At 43.3% G+C, this 27,382-nt stretch overlaps 1 protein-coding gene across 1 annotated transcript in view; it reads left to right on the top strand.

The window, feature by feature from the left end:
* Positions 1–21,697, top strand: part of otog (otogelin) — a 46,426-nt gene extending 24,729 nt beyond the window's left edge. The window contains exons 27-55 of the mRNA XM_036544243.1: positions 406–432; positions 936–1,103; positions 1,418–1,696; positions 3,899–4,016; positions 4,210–4,289; positions 4,889–5,845; positions 6,341–6,606; positions 7,101–7,503; positions 7,799–8,061; positions 8,147–8,324; positions 8,755–8,900; positions 9,300–9,389; positions 10,143–10,329; positions 10,497–10,717; positions 10,999–11,137; positions 11,257–11,445; positions 11,705–11,914; positions 12,103–12,207; positions 12,531–12,635; positions 13,228–13,329; positions 13,697–13,795; positions 13,889–13,929; positions 14,063–14,138; positions 14,663–14,841; positions 15,112–15,216; positions 15,792–15,911; positions 16,444–16,489; positions 21,100–21,179; positions 21,497–21,697. Coding sequence (XP_036400136.1) covers positions 406–432; positions 936–1,103; positions 1,418–1,696; positions 3,899–4,016; positions 4,210–4,289; positions 4,889–5,845; positions 6,341–6,606; positions 7,101–7,503; positions 7,799–8,061; positions 8,147–8,324; positions 8,755–8,900; positions 9,300–9,389; positions 10,143–10,329; positions 10,497–10,717; positions 10,999–11,137; positions 11,257–11,445; positions 11,705–11,914; positions 12,103–12,207; positions 12,531–12,635; positions 13,228–13,329; positions 13,697–13,795; positions 13,889–13,929; positions 14,063–14,138; positions 14,663–14,841; positions 15,112–15,216; positions 15,792–15,911; positions 16,444–16,489; positions 21,100–21,179; positions 21,497–21,697 — 5,180 coding nt within the window. The remainder of the gene's footprint in view (positions 1–405; positions 433–935; positions 1,104–1,417; positions 1,697–3,898; positions 4,017–4,209; positions 4,290–4,888; positions 5,846–6,340; positions 6,607–7,100; positions 7,504–7,798; positions 8,062–8,146; positions 8,325–8,754; positions 8,901–9,299; positions 9,390–10,142; positions 10,330–10,496; positions 10,718–10,998; positions 11,138–11,256; positions 11,446–11,704; positions 11,915–12,102; positions 12,208–12,530; positions 12,636–13,227; positions 13,330–13,696; positions 13,796–13,888; positions 13,930–14,062; positions 14,139–14,662; positions 14,842–15,111; positions 15,217–15,791; positions 15,912–16,443; positions 16,490–21,099; positions 21,180–21,496) is intronic.
* Positions 21,698–27,382: the final 5,685 nt, after the last annotated feature.

Raw genomic sequence — 27,382 nt, 5'->3', positions numbered from 1 at the left:
GTGAGGCCCCGCCCCCCACGACATGGGAACGCTAATAATACGCAGCGCCTAGTGCATAACACTGCATGATCTGAGTATGAGGCCAGATGTTAAAGTAAAGGGAAGCACAACGTAACCATACACAAAAGCATGACCCTCTCTTTTAGAGGCTATCTGTAGTGGCAGTAAAGCTGTGCCAAACGGCAGCAACGATTACTCTCTATGTAGTAATTTGTTCATGTTCATGTTGGTATTACATAGAATTCTGTGGAAGGAAATGCTTCTATATTTATTGAAAAAATTGTTAACAGTCACAATAATTTTTTCTAAAAGAAACTTAGCAGTAACGTCTTCTGGTCTTCTTGTGTGTTTTATTTGTCTTTGAATAGTATTCTGATGTCTTTTTGTTTTGCATTTTGATTGCAGCTTATGATTGCGAATTCTACAATAAAGGTACAGTGTTCATTAATTGTCATATACATTTTATTCAGTTTCTTGAAATTTTACATAATTGTTACATCTGTTAATTTTCATTTGAGCAGCTGCCCTGTGTGAAAACCTGAGAAATACAGACTGCAGTGCATTGTTAAACCTTTAGAGGGCGTAAGATATGTATAAATCCAGTGGTTCTCAATCTTGGGTCAGCAATAGCAGTGCATGTTCAACGCTCTAAAATGAATGGGCACCCCATACTTGCAGTAATTCTGAAATCAAACATGTTACCGACCGCAAGAATACCACAATGTTGAATTATTTTGAAATGAAGTGGTTTGTGCCATTCAGTTTTGCTTGATTTCATCCATCTCATAGCTAAGCTACATCTATAGTGCCTACCAAAAAAAAGTGTGATGAATATTTTGAGTACAGTAAGGAGTCCACACGCATGCTCAAGTGTACCCACAAGCGTTCAGATTGAACTTGTGTTTGGCACTGAAACAGCGTTTCTTCCTCTGCAGTTCTGGGAAAAGGTCCCTTCAAGCTAGTCACCTACCGGGACAGGGACACTGTGCTGGCCGCCAACACGTCGGGTGGATTTGTGTTCCCACTAAAGGGGGCGCTCTCTGCGATAGGGGTCACAGCACATTTCATGATGACCCCGGGGCTGAGCAGATCGCGACCACATGGTGAGTACTTCCTGTTACCTGTAACCCGGCCCCCTACTTCCCCAGCGCGCCCCCTTTTTTCTTCAAATACTTCCTACTTTAATGTTGCCAGAATAAAGACATGAAAATGAACTGTCATCTCTAGTTAAATAAAATGTGAAATGGTCATTGTGTTACATTATATTACATTTTGCAGATACTCTTATCCAGAGCTTCCTGCACATTGCAATCTGATTATAATTATTCCAAGAATGGTGCTTTGTACCCTTAAAATCTCTTTTGCTTATTGATTAAGAAATCCTTATTCATTTTGTGCTTTCCAATTATCCCTCCAGACACATCTCTGGTGTCCTTTGAGGCTGCTGAACGACCAAACTATTTTGTCCTCGTGGGGCGGAGCGGGCACCTGGAACTGACCAAGTGGCAGGAGGGCGCGCTGTTCCAGGATCAGTCCACGTTCATCCTGCACCGGGACACCTGGATCAGTGGCTTCGACTCGCTGGAGTCCTTTGCCTTGCCGGGCTTCTTCCTGCACTACACACGCTCCAGGCTCCAGCTCATGAAGTACAACCACTCGGACGGCTTCCGCAGGGCCACGCTCTTCAGACTCACAGGTCAGCGGGCCCACAAATCCGGCACTCCCCGGACACGCGGGTCACACCCTTTCAGGTCAAAGGTCGATTACCGCACAGCACACGGTCACAGGTCCCATTGGGAAAATGGTCTGCAGCATGATTCTGCCCTTTGGCTCTTTTTTTTGCGGAGTATGAGTGCAATGGAATTGGTTTTGTAGGACACTATCGATGTGTGTTAAACAATGTCAAAGTAGTCATGAGGAGAGTTGGATCTGCAGTCCTGATCCTGGTTAGAATTGCGGCTTTCAAATTAACCTCTAGATGCACATGAACAGACAGAGAAATGAGACTTGCGATTAACTCAACATGGCTATCAAATGAAAACAGTGAAGGCACTCCCCATTCAAGCTCTTTAAAAATGGAACCATAAACCTACCAGCTTTTCTATACAGCAGCACGTAAGCCAGTGGCCTCAGTAAGTGCATCAGATGGTTGGGACGCAGAACAAGGACTGCATTGAGGGTGAGCTTCCCCTGGTGGATGAGGCCTTGTAGGCCTCTGTTAGCAAAACAATCAATGAGTGCGTTAATGGGCGCATTGTGAGGGCGCCCGTGTTTTGCATTGCACTGTAATGGCAGAGCCGTGCAGCTGTTGACTGGCACACTCCCACCTCGGGGGGGGTGGGAGGGGGCTTTGGTTTTGGGGGGGGGGGGGGGGCAGGCGGGGAATGACAGCTTTTGTCAATGCCAAGTGCCTGATGTGTGCTGGAGAGTGTCTTTAATCATGGGGATGTTGAGATGTGGGGCGGCGGCATGCCACGGCAGCGCCGTCGCTCCGGCTGTTCCAGCGGGCCCCCCTCTCCACCAGACAGGCACCAGGAGGAAGGGGGTGGGGGAGGAGATGGGGCGGGGGGGGGGGGGGGGGGGGGGCGCTGTCCGGGCCGTGCCCAGGGGAGGGAGCTGCGGAGTGGGTGACGCACCAGCACGAGGCAGCTCGCTGCTGGGGGTCTTTTCTCCTTGCCCGGTTCATACGGGAAATTCCCACCCCTGCCCGTGCCGGTGGAAAGCTACAGCTATTTACCAGCCCGGACAATCGGATACGGCGCGGGCCGGCCATCTCATTAAGGGCCTGGGCCAGGGATGGGGTTACGGGGGTTCACAGGCCCAAGTGCTTGAGCCTCTGCTTCAGAGCCAGCCTGCTGAGGCAGGGTAATTACGCCGGCTAAAAATACCTCAGCATTTGTTTTAGTTAATGGAAATTTATACCAGCTTGCACAGGCAAAAGGATTGGATTTCCCGCTGACGGTGGTGAATGCCACGCATATTCCATCAAGAAAAGGTCTAAGAGGGGAGAAAGTGTCCAAAAGGCCGGATGAGGGTTCACCGCGCCATTCTGGAGGACAGCTAGGACCCACCTCCTAGCCACAGTGCCCAATCACTGACAAATCAGTTTATATGTGCTACAGATACAAGACAGAAAAATTCTTCCTATCTTAGCATTGTTTCCTCTGTTAATCAGTACTCCATGACTTGAGAAAGAAAGGCATAAGCATTGTATATTTCATTTCATATGTAAGTATATAAGTATGTGTAAGTATGTTTCTGTGTTTTCGCTTTCCATTCAGGTGGTCTGATAAGAAAATGTTTCTCAGATATAGAACTAAACAAAGATTTTAAAAAGTTATTAGCTTATGTAGGATTTGCATACCAAACTTAAGAGCTAAGAGAGTGACATGGGCTTGAGCAGTCATGCTCCAGCAGGGGGCGCTGGCGATCCCTGCAGATTCGTGGGGTTAGTGCAATGTGAGTGGCTGCAGCTGGATGGAGCGGGACACTGCACTGCAGATATCTTGCAAGGCCTTGGCACTGGAGGAGCGCGGCCTCAAAGAGAACGCATTCTAAACACAGGCACGTGTACACATCCGTGAAAGTAAACACGGACACGCTTGCCGGACACGGCTCATTCATCCATCTGGGATTTCTGCTGCCTTTAGTGAATAAGGCACATCGCATTCTTCCTATTAAACTGTACTACTTATGATGTTAATACTACAAACTGCTGCTGGTGAGACGTTAAAATCCCACCTCACGGGAATGATTTATGAAATGCTGGGAGGCATGGAGAGAGGATACATTGTTCTTTAGCATGTGTTTTGCTGTAGTATGCTCACCACCATTTACTCAAAGTGTGCCAGGCATGTTAAACTGAATGTTTCACAATGAAAACGTGATGGTTTTGCAGGCCCTGAGTCAGGCACCTATATGGGTCCTCGGTGCCAGTGGCGGTATGAGTCCTGTGCCAGTGCTTGCTACAGAACCTGCAGCGACCCTTCCGGACAGTCCTGTACCACCATCCCGAAGTAAGAAGCTCACAGACCGACACTCAGCACTCACAGCACCAGTACTTATCATCAGACTATCAGTTATTTAATGCAGTGTTTCTGTCTTATTATAACCTAGTTATAAGTAGTTGTTGAACTTCAGCTCTGAATCTCACCTCTGTGGAAATGTACATTTCTCTATGTTCTGAGAGCTGTTTGGTTTCCTCTGTAGAGTGGAGGGATGTCTCCCTCAGTGCCCAAGTCACATGATCCTGGATGAAGTCACACAGAGATGTGTGTATGTGGAAGACTGTAAGTTATCCCCAGGCTTTCTCTTATAAAAGGAAAAGTACTTAGGTATAAAGTATAAAGCAAAGATGAATACGACAGCCAGGATTTTCTTATTAAAATATGCAATATCATTAAAATACATCATTCCACCAAAGGTCAGGGTGTAGTGACAATATATATTTTTATACAGTTAAAATAAACTTAAATGTATGCAGCCTGTTGTGAAGTCTTAAATGTAAAGAGTGTGTAAAAATGTTTTTTCCATGCCTGTAATGAATCTATTTTGTAACACCGAAAGGTAAGTTCTAGTCGTTCTAAAAATTCTTCCTTCTCCACAATGGACTTGCAGATAAGCATGTCATTGATACAACAGAAGTGCCCTTTGCTCGTGCTGTAGGGCTCATTTGATGATCCCTGTGCATATTACATCATCACAGTACAGTATCAAGTTTCTTAGAAGTTGAAATATTCATTCCAACATCTGTTTAATTAAGCTTCGAGCCATAATCTCCTATGCCAAACCACGGGTGCCGGGATTTAAAGTCTGTCACAAGTAATGCATTTACCCCTCTCCCTTTTCTTTCTGCTTTTCTAACAGTTGTCTCCTTATTTATCCTCAGGCATTAAGCCACCAGTTGCTGTTCAGCCCACAGCTCCCCTCAGTACTGTACCAGCACCTGCAGCTGTCACTTCTGCGGCCGTCCCTGCTACTGCGGCCATCTCCACGGCACGCTTCACCACCCCCACCGCCTCCCCGCCGGCCCCTTCCCCCGAGACCACCAGCACCACTGCTGCTGCAGCCATGTCCATCTCGACCAGCCGAGCGGTCGTCTCAACCACGATCATCGCTCCAACTGAGGTCACAAGCACAGCCACCCCCAGGCTCCCCACTACCCTGAGGACTACACTTAAATCCACAGTGGCGCCTGAGGTCCCAGAATCTGTGACAACCGGGAGGACATCGGCAGCCTCGCCCACGATCAGCCTCGAGGTGACGGCCACAACGCCACGTTCCCCGTACGTGCCCATCGTGCCTGTCACAGAGAGGACCAGCCCCGCCCCTCCCACAGCTCCCTTCTGGCTCACCACCACCGTTAGGCCTGGGGTGACCTCAGAGCTGACCTCCAGCACGACAGCCATCTTACCCCCATCGCCTACAGTGGGCATCTCCACCACATCGATAGAGGCCCCAGTCAGAACCAGCACACTGCCTGTCGTCCCAGGCTTGCCCACTGAGAGAACTACAAAGGCAACATCGAGCACAGCTAAGGTGTCTCCTGTCTACATAACCGCAACCACACGACCCGCTGTGGTCTCTGAAACATCTCGGCTCTCAACTATATCAGCAGAGACCCTCACCACAGTGTACAAAGAGACCACCACAGAGCCCACCACTGTTGAGACAGTTAAAACGACAAAGCCTCCCATTCCAGATACCAAATCTACACCCCCTGTTGAAACAAGCTCCACAGCCACCACAGCTTACACCCCCTCACCTTCTACGCCCATGCACACACTGATGGTCACCACCCCTGAGGTCTCTCCCACACAGTCAACTGAATCGACGACAACTGTGAGTGCCTTCACCACTTTGAAAACAACACTCTCCACTACACCCGAAAAACTGCCAGCGATTGTCTCTGAGGTAACTTCCGAAAGAATCGTACCCACCTCCCCTGTGTCGCCAACGTCAACAACTCATGTGCCCTTCGTACCCTCAGCCACTCCTGTTCCAACGTTGCCACTTAGAACAACTCTGTCTCCGGTGCCTACTTCACCTACCTCTGAACTTTCTCCCACCGCAACAAAGAAAGTAACAACAACGGCAGTTTTCACTGGGGTTGTGACCTCCACAGCAACCACAGCCCGCACCCTTACGACCCGTGTCACAGCCACCACAGAATCCACAATCCAGCCTGTTGAAGGAACTGCCACAACAACCCCAGAGAGTCAGCCAGTATCAACTGTCTCCACTGTTCGGACTTCATGGTCACCTGGAGTACCCACCACAGAGAGGATTACAGAAACTACATCCTCAGGCATGACAACATCCAGGGCACCAGTGTCCACAGCAACAACTGCTGTTGACTGGAGACGTACCACAGTTGAAACTCGTGCCACCACGTCAGAAACTACCACAACAAGTCCTGTTTCTCCAAAGCTCACCCACACAACATCAAAACCCCCAGAGACTCCATCGCCAACAGTTGAATCTCCTCACACCACAGCCACGACACCAATCCCAGCTTCCACTAAACCAGCCACCGCGACATCCATGTTTGTAACGTCCACACCACCACTGCCACCTGTAAGTCCTACAGAAACCACACCAGAGAAGGTCCGCACAGTGGCTGTAGAGACTTCGCCACAACCCACCACCCTTAGAACAACGGAATCCCCATCATCACCCTTCACCGGCACCCCATCCACCCCATCTTACTGGACTGACAGGGTGACCGTAGCAACAATGACCCCATATCCCATCTCAACAGCTGAGGTCACCAGTGCAACCAGTGAGATCTCCACAACTATGACCACAACTATGACAGCAAGCCCACCAGCTGTTACCATCTCTAGGGTGACGATAGCCACATCTCCTGTGTCGCGTATCACTATGGCTACCTCCGAGGGCACATCTACCATAACGAGCACTGTGAAAACCACAACATCCCCTGAAACCACCGCACGTTTACCTGTTACAACCGAAACAACAACGCCGGTGTCTTCCACAACAAAGGAGCCATTCATCACTCTCTCTACAACAAAGGGTACGCCTGTGTCTCCTCTTTTTACCTCTACCACCAAACTGTTGACCACACCTTTCCTAACAAGAACCACAGGTGTTCCACCAGTGACGGAGAAGGTGGAGGTGTCAGAGGTGACAACCGTGCTGGTGACAACTCCATCGTCCGTGCCCACATCACCACGCACAACCTCAAGCAGTGGGCCAACGCTCACGTCAGTGAGAGTCACTCCAAGAGTCATATCCACCACTCCAGCGGCCCCAATCACCAGGTCAACTGCTGCAACGACACCAAGGAGGACCACAAGGGTCACCGTGTCCACACATGTCCCACTTGTGACTTCCACCAAGCCAACCACGGTCAGGACATCCACTGGGAGGGTCTCTGTCTCTTTACCAACAAGACTCCCAGTGGTGTCAACAGCAACCACATCTCCTCGTTACCCAACAAGCCCCACGAGTCCCGTTTCCGCCACTATCTCTACCACACATGTAGTGACTGCTCGAACATCTGTCAGACCCGTAATCACAACCAGAACCACTGAATCTCAACCCACAACACTTTTTACAGCGACTTCCAAAACGACCTCCACCCCGGTACCTAGCCTGACTTCCATTACAGCTCCTTCTGCAACTCCTACTGGCACCATCAGAGTAACTACCCATCTGCCCACTACATCCTCTGAGGGCACTTCAGAGAGGACCCTCAGCACTGAGGGAACTGAAGCTCCTTCTACAGAGACTGTGAAGACTTCTGCCCCAGATTGGCTGATGACCACATCTGCAGCCACGGACAGAGCAACTCTGACATCATCCCCTGTCCTTCCTCCCCTGCCTATAACGACGGTGGAGACAGCGGCCACTTCAGCACCGGTGACCACACCATCGCCCTACACCACTGCACCAGAGCGCTGGTGGACAACTACAGCAGAGGTGGCCACTCCCTCACTGTCACCTCACGTGACATCAGAGATAGCCACTTCGCCCGAGTCACCGCTCACCACCGAGGTCACGACCACCACCGCAGCTCCGTCGACCAGGATGTGCACGGTCAGTGCGGTTCCCCCATGCGTTCAGGTTAAGCTGTCAGATCTCCCCATTGACCTGAGGGGTAACGCTTTTCCATTTTTTCCAGCCTCCTTATTCAGAGATCATTGACGAATGCACCAAGTACATCTGCGTGGGTGGCCAGCTGGTGCTCTTCAACAAGTCCCAGAACTGCCCTTACAACTCCACCCCTCCTAACTGCGGCCTCCTGGGATTCGCTGTCCTGGTGAATGGAGACAAGTGCTGTCCTCAGTGGGACTGTCCCTGTGAGTCTGCGCCAATGATCATCTAGGGGCATCCCTTGCACTGCTTTCTCACTCCAACACATGTGTCCCGAAAAATGACCTACTCTTTACTCTGTATTGTTTCCATCATAAAAAGAATTTATTACTTATTTAGTAGTAGTAGTAGGTATTCATTTGGTGGATGTTCTTGTCCAGGGTGACTACAAGGCTGTCAGAGAATGATACATACAGTGTGTATCACCACAACAGCAGCAAGAACAGGGGTGTGGATGCAGAATAGCAGGGATACAGCAGTGTTCAGGTTCACAGTTGATAACTGTTTAATCATAGATCAAACACGTATTACAGTGGTAAACATGTTTAAATTCATTTATAGTTAATAAAAGGTCTTGGAAGATGTTTGTTGTCTTGTTGAATCTGAATCATTTATCTGCCTTTGTTGCATCCACAGGCCGCTGCTCTGTATTCCCTGACTTGAACATAATTACATTCGATGGCAACAGTGTGGCAATCTATAAGGCGGCCTCGTACATAGTGACCCAGCTGCCCAACGAGACCGTGAGCATCCAGGTTCAGGAATGCCAGGCCTCAGACACAGTGAGTCTCCCAGTGTTCTGCCGCATGGCACATGCCCCTTAGGCCAACTCATCCACCACAAAGAGTCATCACAAATGATCACACCTTATTAGGGCACTTTTACTCTTAGTGCATTTCACCATTTGATATGAGTAAAAGTGCAGTTTTATTCATTTCAAGGTACATGCCAAACCTCTGACAGTGACGTAATGGATTCAGATTAAACCATTGTCTGGAACTGAACTCGGTGGGTGTATGTGATTCAGTCCACCCAAAAACTGTGTTGTGCAAAAGTTAACACATTCAGTTTCAAATGGAAGTGAACTGCTCCAAAGGTGACTAAACTGTGGGCTTGACCTCTGATGAAGTGAAATATTTGCCTTCAGTTCAGCTTGTTTTCTGTTGTGTTTCCCATTAAAGTTACTGTGGAATTTCACCAACCTGTGTCTGGTAGCTCTCAACATTACATACAAATCCAACCAAGTCCTGATCAACCGCCTCCAGAGGAGGGTAAGAATGCATCTCTCTACAGCTGCCATTTTTGTCAGTAAAGTCAGTTTATTTATTACGGTCCTATATCTTGATTATATATAATCAGTAGACCTCTTTGTTGGGCTCAGAAGCTGTTAATATATTATCACATTATTGGGTTATTACATTAAGTAATTAAAGTATTGAATACATTAAAAGGTGATTACGTTTTGCTAAAGATGAGAGCAAATGCTTGTTTGATGTTTTTAATGTCTGCAGCTTTTTAGATGTCTGGATAGTACCCTCTGGTGAACAAGTTTGAGTAAATGGTTATATTGAACTTATATATTGAACATTATATCAGAAGTCCCTTTAGTATTATATTAGTCCATCTGAGCTATGTTGATAGCAATTATGAACATGTTAAATTCATGAGAAGTAAGTACACAGTTCCAGTGACTTGTGCTTATCCAATACAAGCAGCTATAGTAACATTACTTTACAGTTGTTTTGTAGGATGTTCTGTTAAAGAATACAAATATCACCATCATGCCGCACTATTAATTTTAATATAATTTAGCACATGCCCTATTCTGACATGCAGACTTAAATATGTTGAAAAAATGTTGCCCATATAGTATTGTTAAATTCACATTACAAATGCAGTTAGTTGTGAGTGAGTGAGTTGTGGTTGTAGAGATGTAATGGATAAAACACAATTTTGTCAGAGTAGTACACACAGCACATAATAGTTAGAAACCCTCAAAGATGTTCTGTGATGTTTTCTCCTAGCTGTATGTCAATGCAAGGTATGCAAAGCCACGCTTCAAGAAATACGGATTCGAAGTGCTTGACACTGGCAACATGTATCTGATAAGGACCCCCGCAGGACTGAAGATCCAGTGGTTTCACAGCACGGGAATGATGGTCATTGAGATGGATGGATACAACAATAAGCTATCCACCATGGGACTGTGTGGTACGTAACATATCAGGACACTAATATCCACTCTAAGTATAAAATGCACTCACCATTACTCCAGAAGATACATTTGACTGAAATGCCAGCCAAGCTTACAGCTCTGCTTTTCTCAGTGGCGTATGACATGACAATGAAATGACATCTGCTTCATCATGGCTCCACAGGTTGCTGCGACGGTAACCCTGCCAATGATCTGACACTTTCCAACGGGACAACGGTGAGCGAGGGTGAGGACCCCGCGCTCTTCATTGACAGCTGGCAGGTGCCCAACACCACTGGCTACATCAGCCACAGCCGACGGCGTGAGGTTAACTGCTCCACCAGCGACTGCTCGGAGTGCCTGGACATGCTCAGCAACCACACCTTCAGCGCCTGTCACCTCTTCGTACGTCTCTGCGGCTCACCTCTACACTCTGAAAACTGTGAATACGAGATTTGTGTATTGTTGATGAGTCTCATAGAGTATCTAAGCTCAGTTTTCTTATTTACATTTGTATTTTTCTATTTGGCAGACGCTTTTATCCAAAGCAACTTACAAGCGAGGCAGAGTACAACACAAACAAAAGCCATGCACAGCGTCACAGAGCCATGCACAGAGTCACAGTATTAGAAGTGCTGCACACAGAGTGGCAAACTCTTATCCTGACTGGCCCTCTTCGGTTTTAGGTTCCTCCCACGATGTTCTGTGAGGTGTGGGTTCGTGATGCGGAGTATGTGAAGAACCCCTGTGTGGCGCTGGCTGCCTACGTGGCCTCCTGTCACAAGTTCAACATATGCATCGAGTGGAGGAGCCCGGACTACTGCCGTAAGCTCTGCAGAATGGCATTTAATCAGGCTTGGTTTTTTAATCCTTAATGATGGGTAGATGGAAGGACGGTTCTTGAACAAAGAGTGCACCATGTTCGTCTTTTTTCTCCCCACCAGCGTTCATGTGCCCAGACGAGCTGCGCTACCAGGCCTGCCTTCCCGCCTGCACGGCCCAGACCTGCCCCAACCACGAGTTCGACTCGGACCCTGAGGAATGTTCCGGGCTGACAGAGGGCTGTGTGTGTCCTGAGGGAACGCTGCTCCACCGCCCCTACTCCGCCCTCTGCATCCCATCCAACAAGTGCGGTACGCCTCTCCTGCACCCTCTCATGTCAACGCTATGCATGCAGTTGGAACCGTAGTACTTTCTAGAAAAAAGTACTGATTTTTCATTTGTCCTCAAATGAAAAAGTTATACTACTGAAACCCATGTGTAATGAAAAGAGGGGGAATTTACCTGACTGTGGGTGTGTGTACATCTGTGTGTATGTGCTTGTGTGTGTGTGTACATCTGTGTCTGCGTGTGTGTGCGTGTCTCTGTGTTCACACGTGTGTTGGCCTCCAGCCTGCACGGACAGTTTCGGGAACCCGCGCGCCTCTGGGGAGGTGTGGAAGGCATCTGTGGACGGCTGCTGCATGTACAAGTGCGACAATGACACCATCATCCCAGTCGAATACAACTGCTCTGATGTCCCCCAGCCCATCTGCAAGAGGAGGGGGGAGGTGACAGTCAGCCTGGCCGACGACAAGAGCTGCTGTCCCCAGAAAGCATGTGGTGAGCAGCACTGCAGTCTCAACACTGCGCACAAAGCACAGCACACAGTATCGCTCACGGCGTACTTGTGACCAAAGAGTGAGGTTTCCCCTAGACTCCCAGGGAGGTACAGTCACATCACCTCATACAAAGGGATCAGCAAGGCTCAATAAGAGGTGTATCTTTATGGCAAATTTTTTTCCTTGCAGTGTGCAATCAGACACTGTGTGGCACTTACCCACCTGAATGCAACTATGGAGAGAAGCTGGTCTCCTACTTCAGGGAGGACTCCTGCTGCCCAGATTACATATGTGGTGAGTGTACTTACTGTGTTTATTTGTAAGTTGCTCTGGGTTAGAGCATCTGCTAAATGATGTAATGTAATGTAATGTGTACATAACATGTCTAATCACAATGACTGCTTACAGGAGAATACATATGTTACCATTGGATCTTAAAAATGAAACCACTGGGACTGAATATGAAACCTTCCCCACAATTTACAAACACTGTTTATTCATTCAGCAGGCAAACACCATGCTTTAAATGTAATGTGCTATACTAGCTATGTTAGATGTTATTCGGTAAACTCAAGCATGATGCTAATGCTCTCCCGGTGTTTTTGGTCGCTGCTCAGAATGCGACCCTGACCAGTGTGAGTTGGACGTTCCTACCTGCCGAGACGACCAGACCCTCATTGCAACCCGAGCAGATGGGAGCTGCTGCCTGGCCCATATTTGCAGTGAGTCCTGCCTGTACTTTCTCACACAGGCCTTTAGCTTCTAATGAAAACAGCCTTCAAAAACAAGCCTTAAGTTTCTAATAGAAACAGTCTTCAAACACAAGCCTCTGCCCGTATTACAAACAACCTTTTAACACAGGCTCCAGGCTGTAATACACACAGCTTTCAAACACAGGCCTCAACTTCTAATACACAGTCTTCAGACACAGGCCTCAGCTCTTAAAACCCACAGATTTCAAGTATGGGCCTTTACTCTTTGAGCACACAGCCTCAAAGACAGGTCAGTACAAAAAATACAAATTTCACCTATTTTGAGGATTTGGAATGTATTTTGGATTTGTAGGCCAAGCAGATTTTTTTTGGCACTGATAACACAGCAAAGCAGGGACTTTTATCCTGTGTCCACGTCGAATCACAGTTATGGCACTGACACACACCTTAGCACTGCTGTGAGTCAGTGTGAGTCAGGGCTGTTCTATGTGTTAAGGGGAATATTGCTGTGAGCACTGACTAAGGCATGCACATATGTGTGCATATGTGTGCACGCTTGTATGTGCACGTGTGTGTGGGTGTGTGCGTGTGTGGTGAATAGTGTGTGGCGCCTGCTCGGATGTGGTTCCTGAGTGCCAGGAGGGAGAGGTGCTGACAGTGGACGCCAACAGCACAGACCGCTGCTGCCCAGCTTACCACTGTGGTGAGTGAGGGTTCACTGCTTACAAAACCAAGCAAACCAGCCAAGACATCGCTGGCTGTAGTCACTGTTACGGGTATGCAGTCATATGTACTGCATGCATTCAGCTTTAGCATGATTTGTAGATATATTAGAACGTATCTAACAGAAGGCAAGTTTTGGAGCAGTCACACATACAGTATGTATGTGATTTAATTTAAATGTATTATTCTAGATACTATAGGCCCCATACTTTTAACAGCTGCAAGAAAGAGAAATATCCAGAGAAATATCCAGAGTGTCATTGTGAATTATAAATATTTTACAGAAAGCGAAGTCCGCAGATGCAGTGCTGATTTCTCAGGTTTTGTTTAACCCTGTGTATTTTCAGTGTGTGAGCCATACCGTTGTGCAGACTTCACCTGTCCACTGGGGATGTCTGTGGTGTCCGTCTCTGTCCCTGGACAGTGCTGTCCCTTACGCACATGCGGTAAGCACTCCTCAGCACAATGTTAGTGGCCAGAGTTATTCTGTGTTTAACACTGAAAGTGCAATCAATGATGCCTCTGTGATTGTGTTTCAGAGTGCGCCTGTGAAAAAATCGTAAGGCCACAGTGTGAACTGGTAGGTATATTTCCATATTGTATTTATACAAGAATATGAATACTTGTATAAGAGAAAATCGATCAGTATACATTAGTAACTTTGTCACAATATTGATCCATGCACTTTATGTTTTTCTTTTATTATTTCAAAGGGTGAGACCGTACAGATTGATAGGACTTTCAGTGCAGACCCACAAAACCAATGTGGCTGCAAGAAATACATCTGTGGTAAGTGAAGACATTTTTCAAATTGCCATTCAGTAGTATTTAAGGTCCAAGTCTTTCATTTAATATTCAATGGAAAATATTTATCACAATTTTTATCAAATACTATATGATCTTCTTATAATTTCATATTAATATTGTGACTGTCATACCTGAAGCTCTTTGTGTAGCTCAATGGCAAAATGTTGACAGCTCTACCTTTTCTACTGAAAGTTGTTTCTGTGGACAGACTGGATTTTGAAGTCATTTTTAACAAATGATTTTATTAATGAGAGCAAAGTTCCATCTCAACATGCATTTCACCACTCCATTTGTTAGTTACAGCTCATGGTTAGATGTTATCTACATGATTCATTTCGTTGCTGATTTCAGTCACTTTATTTTTGTCACCATGTTGCTGTGGGCATGCTTGACGGCAGGGATTTTTAAAAAAGGTTGGCTAAATATGGAATAATAAAAGCTGAAGAATGATTGTGTGTATGTGTGTGTGTGCGTGCGCGCGCGCCTGTGCGTGTGTGTGTGCTCAGAGCGGGATCCTGTGTGCGTGGACGGGGAGAGGGGGGTGATGAGGCCGGGCCAGACCCTGGTGGAGCACAGCGTGGAGGGAGTGTGCTACACCACCCAGTGCACCCGCACCCTGGATCCGCTCACTGGATACTTCCGCATCAGGGCCACCAGCACCAACTGCACTGCACAGTGTCAGCCGGTAAGGCAACAGCTCAGCGCTCTCACTGTGCTCACGCACTGCAATGAGCAGGAGCGTACTGGAACGCATTGGACTGGCCTCTTTACCTTTCTGTTGCATGGGCTTACGAGTGCTTGAGTAGTGTTATGCTCATGCTCATTAGTCTGGGAGGGTTGTTAGCCTGGTCCGACACTGTTGCTCATTCAACTTGAATGGATACACTTGTTCTTTTGTGTTGGAATTAACTCTGGATAAATGAATATAATGTGAATATAATATGTGTTTTTCCAGAATCAGATATACATACCGCCCAAAGACCACACCACCTGCTGCGGGGCCTGTAAGAACATTTCCTGCATGTACGAGAATGAGAACGGTTCCATCACGCTGTACAAGGTAGGGCCAATACAGATGAACCGAAGCACTGGATCTAACCAGATGTGCATTGGGAGTCTCCTTTTACATGAGTATGGCAGGGATGCATTATGAACCATTTATACATTTAAACCATGTTGTAAATGTAATATTTCCCTGATGCTTGGTTACTTTACAGTGCTAAAGAAAAGCAACCAAACCAGTGCTGTACACACATTTATGTAGACTATATTGCAAAACGTTTTCCTTCTGATTTACAATTTTCTACAGGCAGTTGTGCTAGTTTGCTACTGTTAACTAATAATATTGTGTAGGTTACAAAGTAATTTCCAAAATCATTGTAAATGATCTTGCTAACTTGTTGATTGCAACAAGCTGTTTCCCTGCTGGAATTCCCCATCTTGCTAAATAATCAAAACTTGTAGTTCACAGTTGTAGTTCATAATAATCCAAACTTGTAATTCAAACAGTAAAAATCACTATCAATGTTTTTCAGTTTTGTATATTTATGGAGTTGTGCATTTTCCCCAGCCCAGGTTGTGAGGTCATGCTCATTAATAGCAGTAACACAGTGTTAAATGTCAATGATCTTGCAGCCTGGGAAGACATGGGTGTCCAACTGCATCAAGTATGAGTGTACAGACACACTGTCAGGACCCACGCTGGTTTCCTACTCATTCAGCTGCCCTCCTTTCAATGAAACAGAATGCATAAAGGTTAGTGTATGGTAAGGTAGTGTACATCAGTTATACCACAGTGTCCTTTCTCTCTTATATTGAGTAACAGATCTCAGCAAGCTTTACTATTAAGCTGATGCAGCATTAGAGCTTAGTGGCTACTGAATTGAACAGAAAATAGATCAATTAGTTTGTCAAACGTAATGACAAAGCACATTGAGACTGAATCTAAATTGTCAACCTTTTCTAGACTGTAGACCTATCTATGTGTCTCTCTCTCTCTGACAGATATAGCATATATAAATAACATTTTACATTAATATTACAACACAGAATATGGTAGTACCCTCTAATGTCTGCTCCCCATGCTATTTGTGTATTGTGTATTTTGCTTTAAACCTTAGATTACAGGTAAAACTCCCTTTTTACTGAAATGATCTCAGGAAAATTTCTTCCGTTTTACACCAATCAAAGTTCTCTGGTTCCTTTGCTTCACTGGAAATGCAGGGCTCTAGACATCATCTCATTGACCCAGTCATATTAAGCAGCTTTGACTGTTGTGTTGTCCTAGATTGGGGGAACAGTAGTCAGTTACATGGACGGATGCTGCAGGACTTGTGAGTACCCAAAACGAAATGCTAATGTTTTTCCGCTTAAGCGCTGCAGTAGAAGTGTAGCTACGCAGACCTGTAGTCTCTCACTGCTTGCTGTATATTAAAGTACAGCACAAAATGTTCTTCCCTTTTTTTCGCTTTTTTAACATGTGTTTCAAAATACATGTTTGAGCTATAAGTTATTGAACGGCATTTCTCACCAATGGAGGATCATTTGGAGAATGCAAAATCTGTTTTTGTTGTTGCACACTGCAATATATTTAAAGTATGTATTCTTCAGACATTTTCATTGGACTTGAAATTGGCTCAAAATACCTAAATTATTTATCTCCATTTAAAAATCATATTTTTTTCACAGAAATATGTTGTCACTATAATTACTTGTTTACCCCCAAATGCTTATGTATTAAGTATATGCATACTTTATATGCTTTTCAGTGTAATACAATGTAAATGCCTCTATCACTTACATATCCGTCTGTTCAATATAAAAAGGTTTGGTAATTTTCTCCTGCCTTACAAAATGCATATTGAAACCCCAAAAGCATATCACTTCCTTTGGAAAATATTATCTAATTTATGATGATGTTAACCACACTCTGAGGTTCATCCAATGTCTGCCAACAAACAGCATCCTACAATCAATAAAAGGCATACAGTTGCAGGCTTAATTTACAGTTACAGTGAATCAATCACTGATAGGCACAGTCGTAACATTTAGGATCACTTAGGCCCTAATTCAATCCTCCCACAAAGCCCTAGTGTTATGACAGTAAATAAATGCACTTTTCTCTGTATATCATCCCAGTTATACTCTGGTGTAAAGTTCTCATGCCTCATATGTATGTACACCTCAGTAGCTCAGATTTACAGTGTAGGACTCCCCAGAAGGATTACACAGTCAGAGACAGGCCATTGTAAAACACTCCATAGTACTGAAGACAGTACCTGTTCGATTAAAACTAAAAGTGATTTTATTTTACTTTTATTTGTTATCTTTATTGACACAGTAAGAGTTTGCTATTACTGTAATTTTCTAGCTCTCCCTCCACACTGCTGAATACGTAAAACATGAAAACAATATTGTGCTGGACTTTATCAATTGCTTCACTTTATTTTTCAAAAGTCTCACTGATTTTAGTAAAGTGTGAGACTTTGGTGTATTTCACCAAGATCTGATATGTCTCAGCAGTATGCCATAAGTTTTATCCTTATAGGAGAAGTGCTTTTCTGGCTGTTCAGTATAGGGTGGAAAAAAAAAAAATTCTTTTGGGAATGAAGTTCTCTGCAGTTCATTCATAAAATGCAATAATATGCTCAAACTGGCATTTCTGTTGTTTCGCTGGCAGGTCGTTATAATAACCTACAGTAGCTAGTGAAGTTTTTCCACTATAAACAAAAGAAGGACAAATGTTTACATAAAGTACTTGCATAGGCAGCCCACAGAGCAGAGCACTCACATTCAGCAATAGTGTAGCTGGGGTGAAAAGCTACTGTAATTTTTTCCCACTGTACAGTCCACATTATTTTCCTTGCCACAAAGCACTGTGTGCCTAAAAGGCCTAGATACACATAGGCAAAACTGGCCCCAGAAGGTAAGTCTTGTACATACAATTTTACAAGTTTTTAATTATGTGTAGACATGAGCAAATTCAATGAACTGTTTGATTTTTTTTTAATTCACTGAGCTGTTCATTGTAATTAGCCTGTTAACCATCTTTTTTTATTTTAAACTGGTCTTATTGAATACCACAGGAATTGAGAATGGTAGTAAATGGGGCTATTTGTCAACTCAGGCTAATACTAAACTCTTATGGAACAGGTAAAGACTTTTCTCAACATAGCAAAAAGAAAATAATTAAAAACCATTGACCACATATGATATCACATGTGATACTACTATAGTGTACACTTAATCTGTTATGGCATTTGGTTATTACCTAGCTACCTTCCCATGTGGAATATCTCTATATGCCTAGATTGGCTAGCTATGATGCTCAAATAGAACACCTGAAATCTACAGAAGTCTGTAGTTTTTACTAGAACAGCCTGGCTGTGTAAATAAAAAATAAACTACATTGCCCCTTACCCTACAGTCTGTCCAGTCTGTCCATGGGAAGAAGTACTTTGCTCTCCTGAACTTTGGATATTTGATAAAGTCTGATAAAGTAAAATTTGATAAAGTTTTATCACAAACACAAACAAAAAGCATCCAGGTTATATCTCTGTCACATGGGACAAATGCTCATCATTTGGAACTGTTCTAATTTTATCAAGTCATCCAGTCAAGCTGTAGATACATGTTGTGACAAATTCAGCCAGTCTGCAGAGCTGATATTCCACAGATTACTACAGTAACTTGGATCAGCCAACCACAACTACCTAACCATATAATATTTAGCTAGGGTGACGTAGTAATGTTAACTGTATGATTAGCCTGCCACGAGCAAAGCAACAAGCAAAGAAAGACAAACTTTTAACCTGCAAGCTACAGGAAGCTAGGATACCTAACAATATTATCAGCAGACACCTGAGTATGCCAATACAGATCATGAGCACTAAACTTGCCACGAAACATGAAACTCGCTACATAAAAGGCAGTATGGCGCAATCTCAGATAATAAAAACAAAAATCTCTTAATGTAGCTCATGTAATGGAGGGTAATCATAATAACGAGCTTCTAACTAGTTGAGCACTGACTTAGTGCTCAAGAACTAAACTCACTCTCACAAGCAGTGTGATATGTATTGATTATTATTCATGAATTACTTGGGAGGATTGAACTCTGTCCTAAATAAGTAACCCACCCACTCCCCAACTACAGTTTTGGCCAAAATAAAATCTTAATGTCAAGAAGTGGAATCAAAATGTCATTGGTTCCACTTCTTTATAATCAATTAGCAAAATGTGCTCCTTGTTTATACTTATACCACTTATACTCTTTTCCATTGAATGAATGGTGAGGCCACAAAGAAGAAAAGCAATGTGCATTGTTTGTGTTTCCCCTTCACTGTTGTTACTTTGGTTACTATTGAAAAGCATAAAAAGTACATGCTTAAACCGTCTGAATTTCTGTGTGTGGACCTGCAAGCTGACCAACATGTACCAATCTCACCAGGTACTGGATTATCCCTGTTTCCATTCCCTGTTAGCCCATTGACTCCCACAGTTAGCACTAACTGTGAAAGAGGTACCAATTACTGGAAAAGAAACATATGTGACAACAAGGCTTTGCCAGCACCATTGTTGATTTCCAACAATGTACTCCCTGGAAAAAAAAGAGGATACACGAGTCCAAAATAAAGTTTTGATGTGCATTTAAAAAAAAATGTTTACAAAACATTAAGAAAACATTTTTTAATACATTTTGTCAATTTTTTTCTTCTTCCAATCTGTGCTGATAATATACATGACACAGCTAAAGCTTTCCCCATTTTGCACTGTCTTGGCAGTGCATTGTTGATCGCCAACAATGTACTGTTGGTAGTGGCCACATAGTAAGCATTTGTGTAGATCTGTGTTGCATGTTTTTGTCTGAGTTTCCTTCCGACTCTTAGACACTAATCATATAGACCGGGTGGAAACTTAGCAGGAGATTTCTAGTAACTCTTTGGGTGATATAGCACAACTTGTAGCACAAAAAGTTTTTCTGATCCAACATACAGTTTTTGTACTTGCTTAATCTGACTTCCAAATGGAATTTTCAAAATCATTACAGTATGATGTTTGCCATATTACCCAAACAAGTACTACACTTGATGCGCATAACCCTTTCTGACACATTGTAGAAGAGCTCTTTCCAGAATGTTGGTCTATCTTTTGTATTGCTCTATGAAATTTCATACAATAATAGTTTTCCATTTAAACATAATGGCAACGGTGCACTCAGATCCTCACTATGAGGATTCACTATTTGCAGCAAAGGTCTAGAAAATGTTCTTGGGGAAAATATATATTTATCTTGATAAAAATGATGAAGGCAGCCAAGTGGGGAAAGAAATGTCATTTATATTGGCCTGAACATGTTTGCATAGTCCCTATGTGGAGTATGGTTATTGTACCGCTGCCTATTGTATTCTCATATTAATATTTTACTCATGACTTAACATTTGTCACTTATTTCACCTGGTTGTTACTTTCAAACACACCCTTAACATTTTAAAAAACCATTTTGTTTGTCTGAGTCCTTCTTGCTAACCCCATGGGTTGGATTAAATCAAAATGTTGAACCTTCTATGCTGATCATAGAAAAATCAGCATTTTGCATTTTAACCTTAGTCTAACACTCACGGTGTCAGGTTTGTAATTTGTGTTTGTCATGTGGTTCAAAGTTTTGATTTTATGCTAGCCATTGTGTATTTAGTATCTATTTTATGGGGTTGTTCATTTAAATGAGTTAGTATTTTAAGGCAATCTTGATTATTAAAGTATTCCAAAATTGATTTATACAGATACTTGGATAACCCCACTACCAATACTTAAGTGACTGATATTAGTTAAAATTTTGTCAGCCAGAGAACACGCTCAGAATTGGCATTATCGTTACCCAATGTTTAAGGGTAATTTTTTGTATGGAATGGCACTAAATTCCCCTTGTTTTTTATGAACTCAGGTAAAGAAGATGGAAAGTCATGCCAGAAGGTGACAGTCAGAATGACCATTAGGAAAAATGATTGCCGGAGTAACAGACCGGTGAGTATGTCCAGTCATTCATGATTTTTGAGGAAATTACTTTCACCCTTCCATAAATTGATGAAAATCAGTGATTACACTCTGTAGGTTTTCTCTGTAGTTCTGTTGGTATGACCTAAGTGCCAGCTAAATATATTGCACCATAATTAAATTGAGGACTGTTTACAAATTATTCCCTTTCCACAAAGACTTTGAAGTGTTCTGTTGCAGTCTAAATGCATAAAAAAAACTGAAGAGATTTTCTTTTAACAGTATACATGATGCAGTGAACAGCTGACATACAAAGCACTGTTGGTTTGCTGTTTTCCCCCCTCCAGGTAAACATAGTGTCTTGCGATGGAAAGTGTCCCTCGGCCAGCATATACAACTACAACATCAACACGTACGCCCGCTTCTGCAAGTGCTGCCGGGAGATGGGCCTGCAGAGGCGCACTGTGCAACTGTACTGCAGTGGGAACTCCACCTGGGTCAACTACTCCATCCAGGAGCCCACTGACTGCTCCTGCCAGTGGTCTTAGGGTCACGGCAGCGTACCCCCCCCCCCCCCCCCCTCACATGGACGCTAGCATCCCACTCCTTCACCTCACCCACGCTACAGTGACCCTGGATGGGGGGTCCGAGTGTGGAACGGGGTTTGGGGTCATTTGGGGCGATTTTTAATTGGATTTTGGGAAAGGTCAATAAGATGCCTCATCTCTGGACAACATACACTCGCAGACGTCACTGCAAACCCTTCTTCACATGAGCTTTTTTCAGCATTCTTACTTTGCTGCCATTTATGGGTATGTGGTTGCACTTCCATGCATAATTTTTTAATTATTACAATTATTATCAATTGGTAATTCAGTCTGATCTACTTTTAAAGGAGAATCCGGAGCAGGCCTATGGGAGAGTAATGCCACACCACTGGTTTGACATGGGTTGGTCTATGGTTTTTTAGATGTAAGGCTACAGTATAAATGCACATATAAAACAGATGCATATTTACATATTCACTAATACTTTAACTACTTTCAGAGAAAGAGCATTAAATAGTTCAGTTTAAATAACTCATCTTGGTCAGTCTGTTCAATGGTTATGTTACTATTCACACACAGTAGGTAGGCTATCAATAGCCACATAGAAGGATGCTTGTGCTAATTCTTTCAATAATTAATTCATACTAGCATGGACAGCCAGGATTGATATATGGTCTACAAATTCACTTCTCATTGCCTCAAACATTTGTAATACTGTATAAACGTACATTCCACCACTGAAAGTACATATAGCTGTAATTATGTAGTGTTGCTCCAAGCTCATTGAACTGTATTTATTTTGATATGAATTTTATAGAATCTGGGCACGAAAACTATATTAGCCAGAATGTCAAATAAATTTTCTTATTTTGTACATAAGTAAATTTTCTATCCTTTGTGGCTGTTAAATATTGAGTATTTTTACATTTTATGATTGTATTTGCAGATATTTTGCTTTTAGAGACAACACCTCTTAATATTCTGTATATCAAGTGATGCTTCAGATGCTCTGTATTACCAATCCCAGTAAAATATTGTTTTACAATTTAAATCAATTTAGCACTTTATTTATTTAATCCCTTGCATTCAATATAGCTAGAATTTTTTGTTGATTTATTCAACATAAAACAATCCATTTGTGCTCTTGGATTCAAATATCGCTTAAAAAAAAAGTGAACTAAGAATTTCTGATTTTGAAATAAAATCTGAGATCTTTTCAGCGGATAACATCATCACAATGTAATGTTAAAAGGGAAGAGGCCACAGTACCCACAAGTTCACAGTATATTCTTGAGTAAAAAAGGTTGACATAAAATGTATTAATAGATTTAATACATAAAAATGTATTAATGTGTCATCTTGAATTGAAATCCCCATTGGATGAAAATTAGCCTAGAATAGCATGTGATTGGCCACGACAAAGTTCTATTGTGCCTTCGATGGTTGGATTAAAAAAAAAAAACAGGAGTCATTCATAATCACTTTGTCCATTGTGGAAATGGAAAATTTGCTCATATACAGTTACTGTTTGGCAATGAATAATTTTACATGTACCATAATGATGTACATTTGCTTTTTCAATAAATATTTCCTTAGAAAAATGCTGTATTCGAGCTGTTTTTTTTTTCTTTTCCATAAGCCATAGCCTCTTAGCCATGAGCCTGCAGAGGGGGTCCTTGCTTTTCATCACAACCGTGCCAGGAACTCTTCAGGGAGACCCGTGGATTAAGGAACGTACATTTTCTCAATTAACCTCGCGCATGCACAGGTACGGCTCTCGTCTCTGGGTCCTCGCAGCTGCCTTTCGGGTTCGAATTCTCCGTTGGGTCGGTTGTTATGAAACATTTGAACCCCCCACCAACCCCCCCCCCCCCCCCCCCCCCCGGGGTACAGTGGACCATCGGCCACCTTTGAAAGGGGTTCATCGCCTGTCCCTAATAGGACAGATGTCAGGGCGGCGGGGGGGAGCGGGGGCTGAGGTCCACTGAGGACTGCGTCTGTAAATCACATCTCAACACTGTAACGTTAGACGGGCCCCCGGCGTGCCCCGCGCAGCAGAACGCGCGGCATGCCCTAATGGAACCGGCCGCACTCGAAAGATCCCCGCGTTTAAAGGGGCCGACCACCTGCACCCTGTCCTTTCATCAGAGCCGTGATTATTGTACACTTCTGCCTGGGGGGAGCGCGTTCATCTTATGTTGAGACATTAACTGTATAGTACTTTGTATTGGGTCAGAAAGTTTGCCTATGTTTTTTTTTTTCAGTATGAATCCATATCACTCTATTTTTTGTATCCCAAGATGTGTAGAATTAAACAAAAAATTATTATAAAAATTGTGAGAAAGCGCTAGCTATATCTGGGAGGTCCTGGGATCAATTACAAGTTTGCATGCAAAATACGATATGAATGTAGTAACTATTAATAAGTATTGACCTAAAATAATATATATCAAGACAATAATATGATCATAGGCATAGATTTTGAAACTGATATCCATTAACCTATTGGTGACATCTAGGAAATTTATTTAGTGCCTCTTTTACAGCTTCATTCTTGTTATACGTGTCTTAAAATGGCAACCTGACCTATTGAATTGACCTTGTACCAGTGTAACCACTTTTGGAATGAGTGTGTAACAGCACTTTGTTACATAACAACCACATAGTAACTATAATTACACAGTTAGTTTGTGAGGTTGAGGTAAATACATAATCTCATACAAGTGTTGAAATATTGTAATTTGCAAATTTTGTAACTTTAGGAACAATTCTATCACAAAACATTGTTAATAATGTAGTAACTAATGGAGAACAGATTAGTGGGGTTTGTGTAATTACATGTGCAAACCACAAAGTTCTGTTCCCCATATGTGGTTGTTACACAAAAGCTGTTGGCTCATTCATAATGTTACTACAATATTGTAACACCATTATAAGATTATTATAAAATTAGGTGTTACCAAGCCTTGTATCAATGTGATGGCAATTGGCAAACTCAATACTGTTGTAGTTCTTGCGTTTCTGTTGTCTGCTCGGTCCCGTTATGTCGACGATGACATGTTCCGTGAATCTGAGCGGGTGACAATAAAGGGGTGGTGCCTCTTCGCAAAAACCCACGCACGAGAGCATCAAATAAACGCCCCAGCGCACCGGCCGCTTGTGTGGCCGCTCGTAAATCCGTCCGCGTGTCGATGGGGGCATGGCAGCCTGCCGCGTAAATAAAACGTACAGTAAAACCTGGCCGTTACCAGCACCGCGGAGTCTGCGGGGAGACAACAACACGCCCAGATGGTTTTTCGATCCCAAGATGCTTTTCATGAAAGCCGGGCCGGAGCGGACGACACTTGTCCCCTGCACCGATATGGCTTTCTTAAAAGGTTTCGTTTCACCTTTAAATGTAACGTGGGCTAGTTTAGGGGCTCCATCTGCTTAAGCTAGGGTCAAGTGTCAGTTTTACTACCTTTTAAAAGGGGTCCGTTAAAAGCTGTTGTTCTCTAAACTCTGAAACAACTTCAGTCTTAATGGAAGCAGGCAAAACACTCTCTTACGGGGAGTAGAAATGTTGTATCTGTTGTGCTGCAGTGCTACAGTAGGCAGGGTAATGTGTTTTGCTGAGCAGGTGTAGACAGGAATGCATTTTACCTCTGATGAGAGGACGTAGAGAAATATGGATCGAACACACCGTCTCCAAGCAGAAAAATAACAAAAATAGGTATTCTACTCCCTCCAGGAGTCCTTGTAAATCTGATGTCATGGTATCTTGGTGGTAGCGAGCGCACAGACCACAGAACACATGGTGTGGATCTGTTAACCTAATAGCCCCCCTCCTGTCCCCCCCTGGACTGACCTTCTCATTTTTACAATGGGTGATGAACTGGATTCTTTCAAACTTACTCAGAGACAGACACATAACTCCAAGGACAAAACAGAAACGATCTCATTTCATTGTGAAAACAGCTTCGGACACACGTTTTAAAATGTTTTCTATGTACACTCAATATTTTAAGCGCCTTTTTTATTTTAAAGAAAGAAATCACCCACAGTATCAATTAAAATGCAGCCTAAGTGTCACAAAACAATGTTTCCATTGACTGATTACATTTTGAGGGGATAATTTATTAATTTGGCTTCATCACAGTGATGATTTTAGGATAGGCCTTTAGATTTTAGGAAATGCTTAGGTATAGAAACTATAGCATTGTTGTGTCAAAAAGTCGTACCTGTTAATACATTTGGATCATGAAAGCAAATTATTTTTTCCTTACTAGTTACATAAGGTTTGTTTTTGAGGTCTGTGTCACAAAGTGACTTCACAGCTGGCTTTGCCACCTAAATATTGCAGGCTCAGTTCCCAGGTGGGTGAACAAGATAAATTCTGACAAAGTAAGGGAGTGGCCTCAGCAACTATCTAGGTTTAATAGGCTGTAAAAGCTGAGTATATGTCAAAATGTGAGTATATGAGTGCACATCAGGACATAAGACTGTTTTTATTGGGAAGACTTTGTTAATTATCGGGAGCAATGTTGGGTGCCAGATTCTACTGTGTGTTTGTATGTGTTTGTGTGTGTGCGCGCGCTGTATGCTTTGGTATCTCATAATCTCGTGTTCTTTTTTCCACAAAATATTCAGGGCAGAAGATTGCCAACAGCGATGGATTTTTTTCTCTTTTCAACAGGAAGCAAAGAATGCACAGTTTAAGTTCAAAGATCACAGAAGGGTTACATTGAATTACTAATGATATGAAGTCACGCTAAACTGAACTAGCCAATGATGTGCAATATCTCATAATGTGACTTACTCTTACTGACTAGCCATAGCAGACTATGCACCCTCATGTAAAAACAGATTACAGGCAAACTACCCTTGAGTCCATTAGCTCTGCATCATCATATTTAAGAAAGCTATTAATAAAAGATTCCAAGTTGGCAAGAATTGCAGATTCTGCAGACTGAGGGGCTATTAAAGCACACAAGAGCTTCTCAGTCTTTCAGAAATCCCTTTGCTGCTGCGCAGTTTCAAGTTGCCTGGACAATTTTCTGGGTTTAACCCTCTTCCTGTGGAAATCAATAAATACATTGTCATGAAATGATTCACATTCGAGGTTTCACCAAAGCAAATCTTAAGTTCCAGTTACTTACATTGCCTATGTTGAAAGATGGCACTTCAAAGCGCACATCCAGGAAAGCGCCCATTAACCATTTCCCTACCTAGAGAGAGTAGAAAGAGGAATATGATATAATATTTGGGAGTCATGTCTGTGATAAATGATTTTTACATTACACTATGTTCATCCAGGTTTAATTGATTGTCCATATATTTCATGCTAGAAAATAACTTAATCATTTCATTATTCAAATGATAAAAATTATCTCGAGGGGGCTCTGTTTTATACGGTACTGTATATACAGCGATGCAATAAAACTTATTTCCATGTGAGATCAAGTCAAACTCAGAGTCTTTGCAAGATCCTGAATCATACTGGGGATGCTTTCAGGGGGCCACTTGTCCTTCTTAAACAAAGCACAACACATTTTTTAGTGCCCATCTCTCTGAAAACCCCTGCGAAGTACGCTAGGCCCTGTGGCTGCAGAGGGTTAACACGAGCCCTGGGGTTTATGGGGGACCATGAACCCCTGCCCACACTTACACACACACTTTACTGTATGGCACTAATCCCCACAGCAA

The sequence above is a fragment of the Megalops cyprinoides genome, chromosome 13, assembly GCF_013368585.1.
Source record: "Megalops cyprinoides isolate fMegCyp1 chromosome 13, fMegCyp1.pri, whole genome shotgun sequence".
NCBI classification, from domain to species: domain Eukaryota; kingdom Metazoa; phylum Chordata; class Actinopteri; order Elopiformes; family Megalopidae; genus Megalops; species Megalops cyprinoides.
The sequence above is the reverse complement of the archived record's forward strand: the minus strand, read 5'-3'. Positions and strand labels throughout refer to the sequence as shown.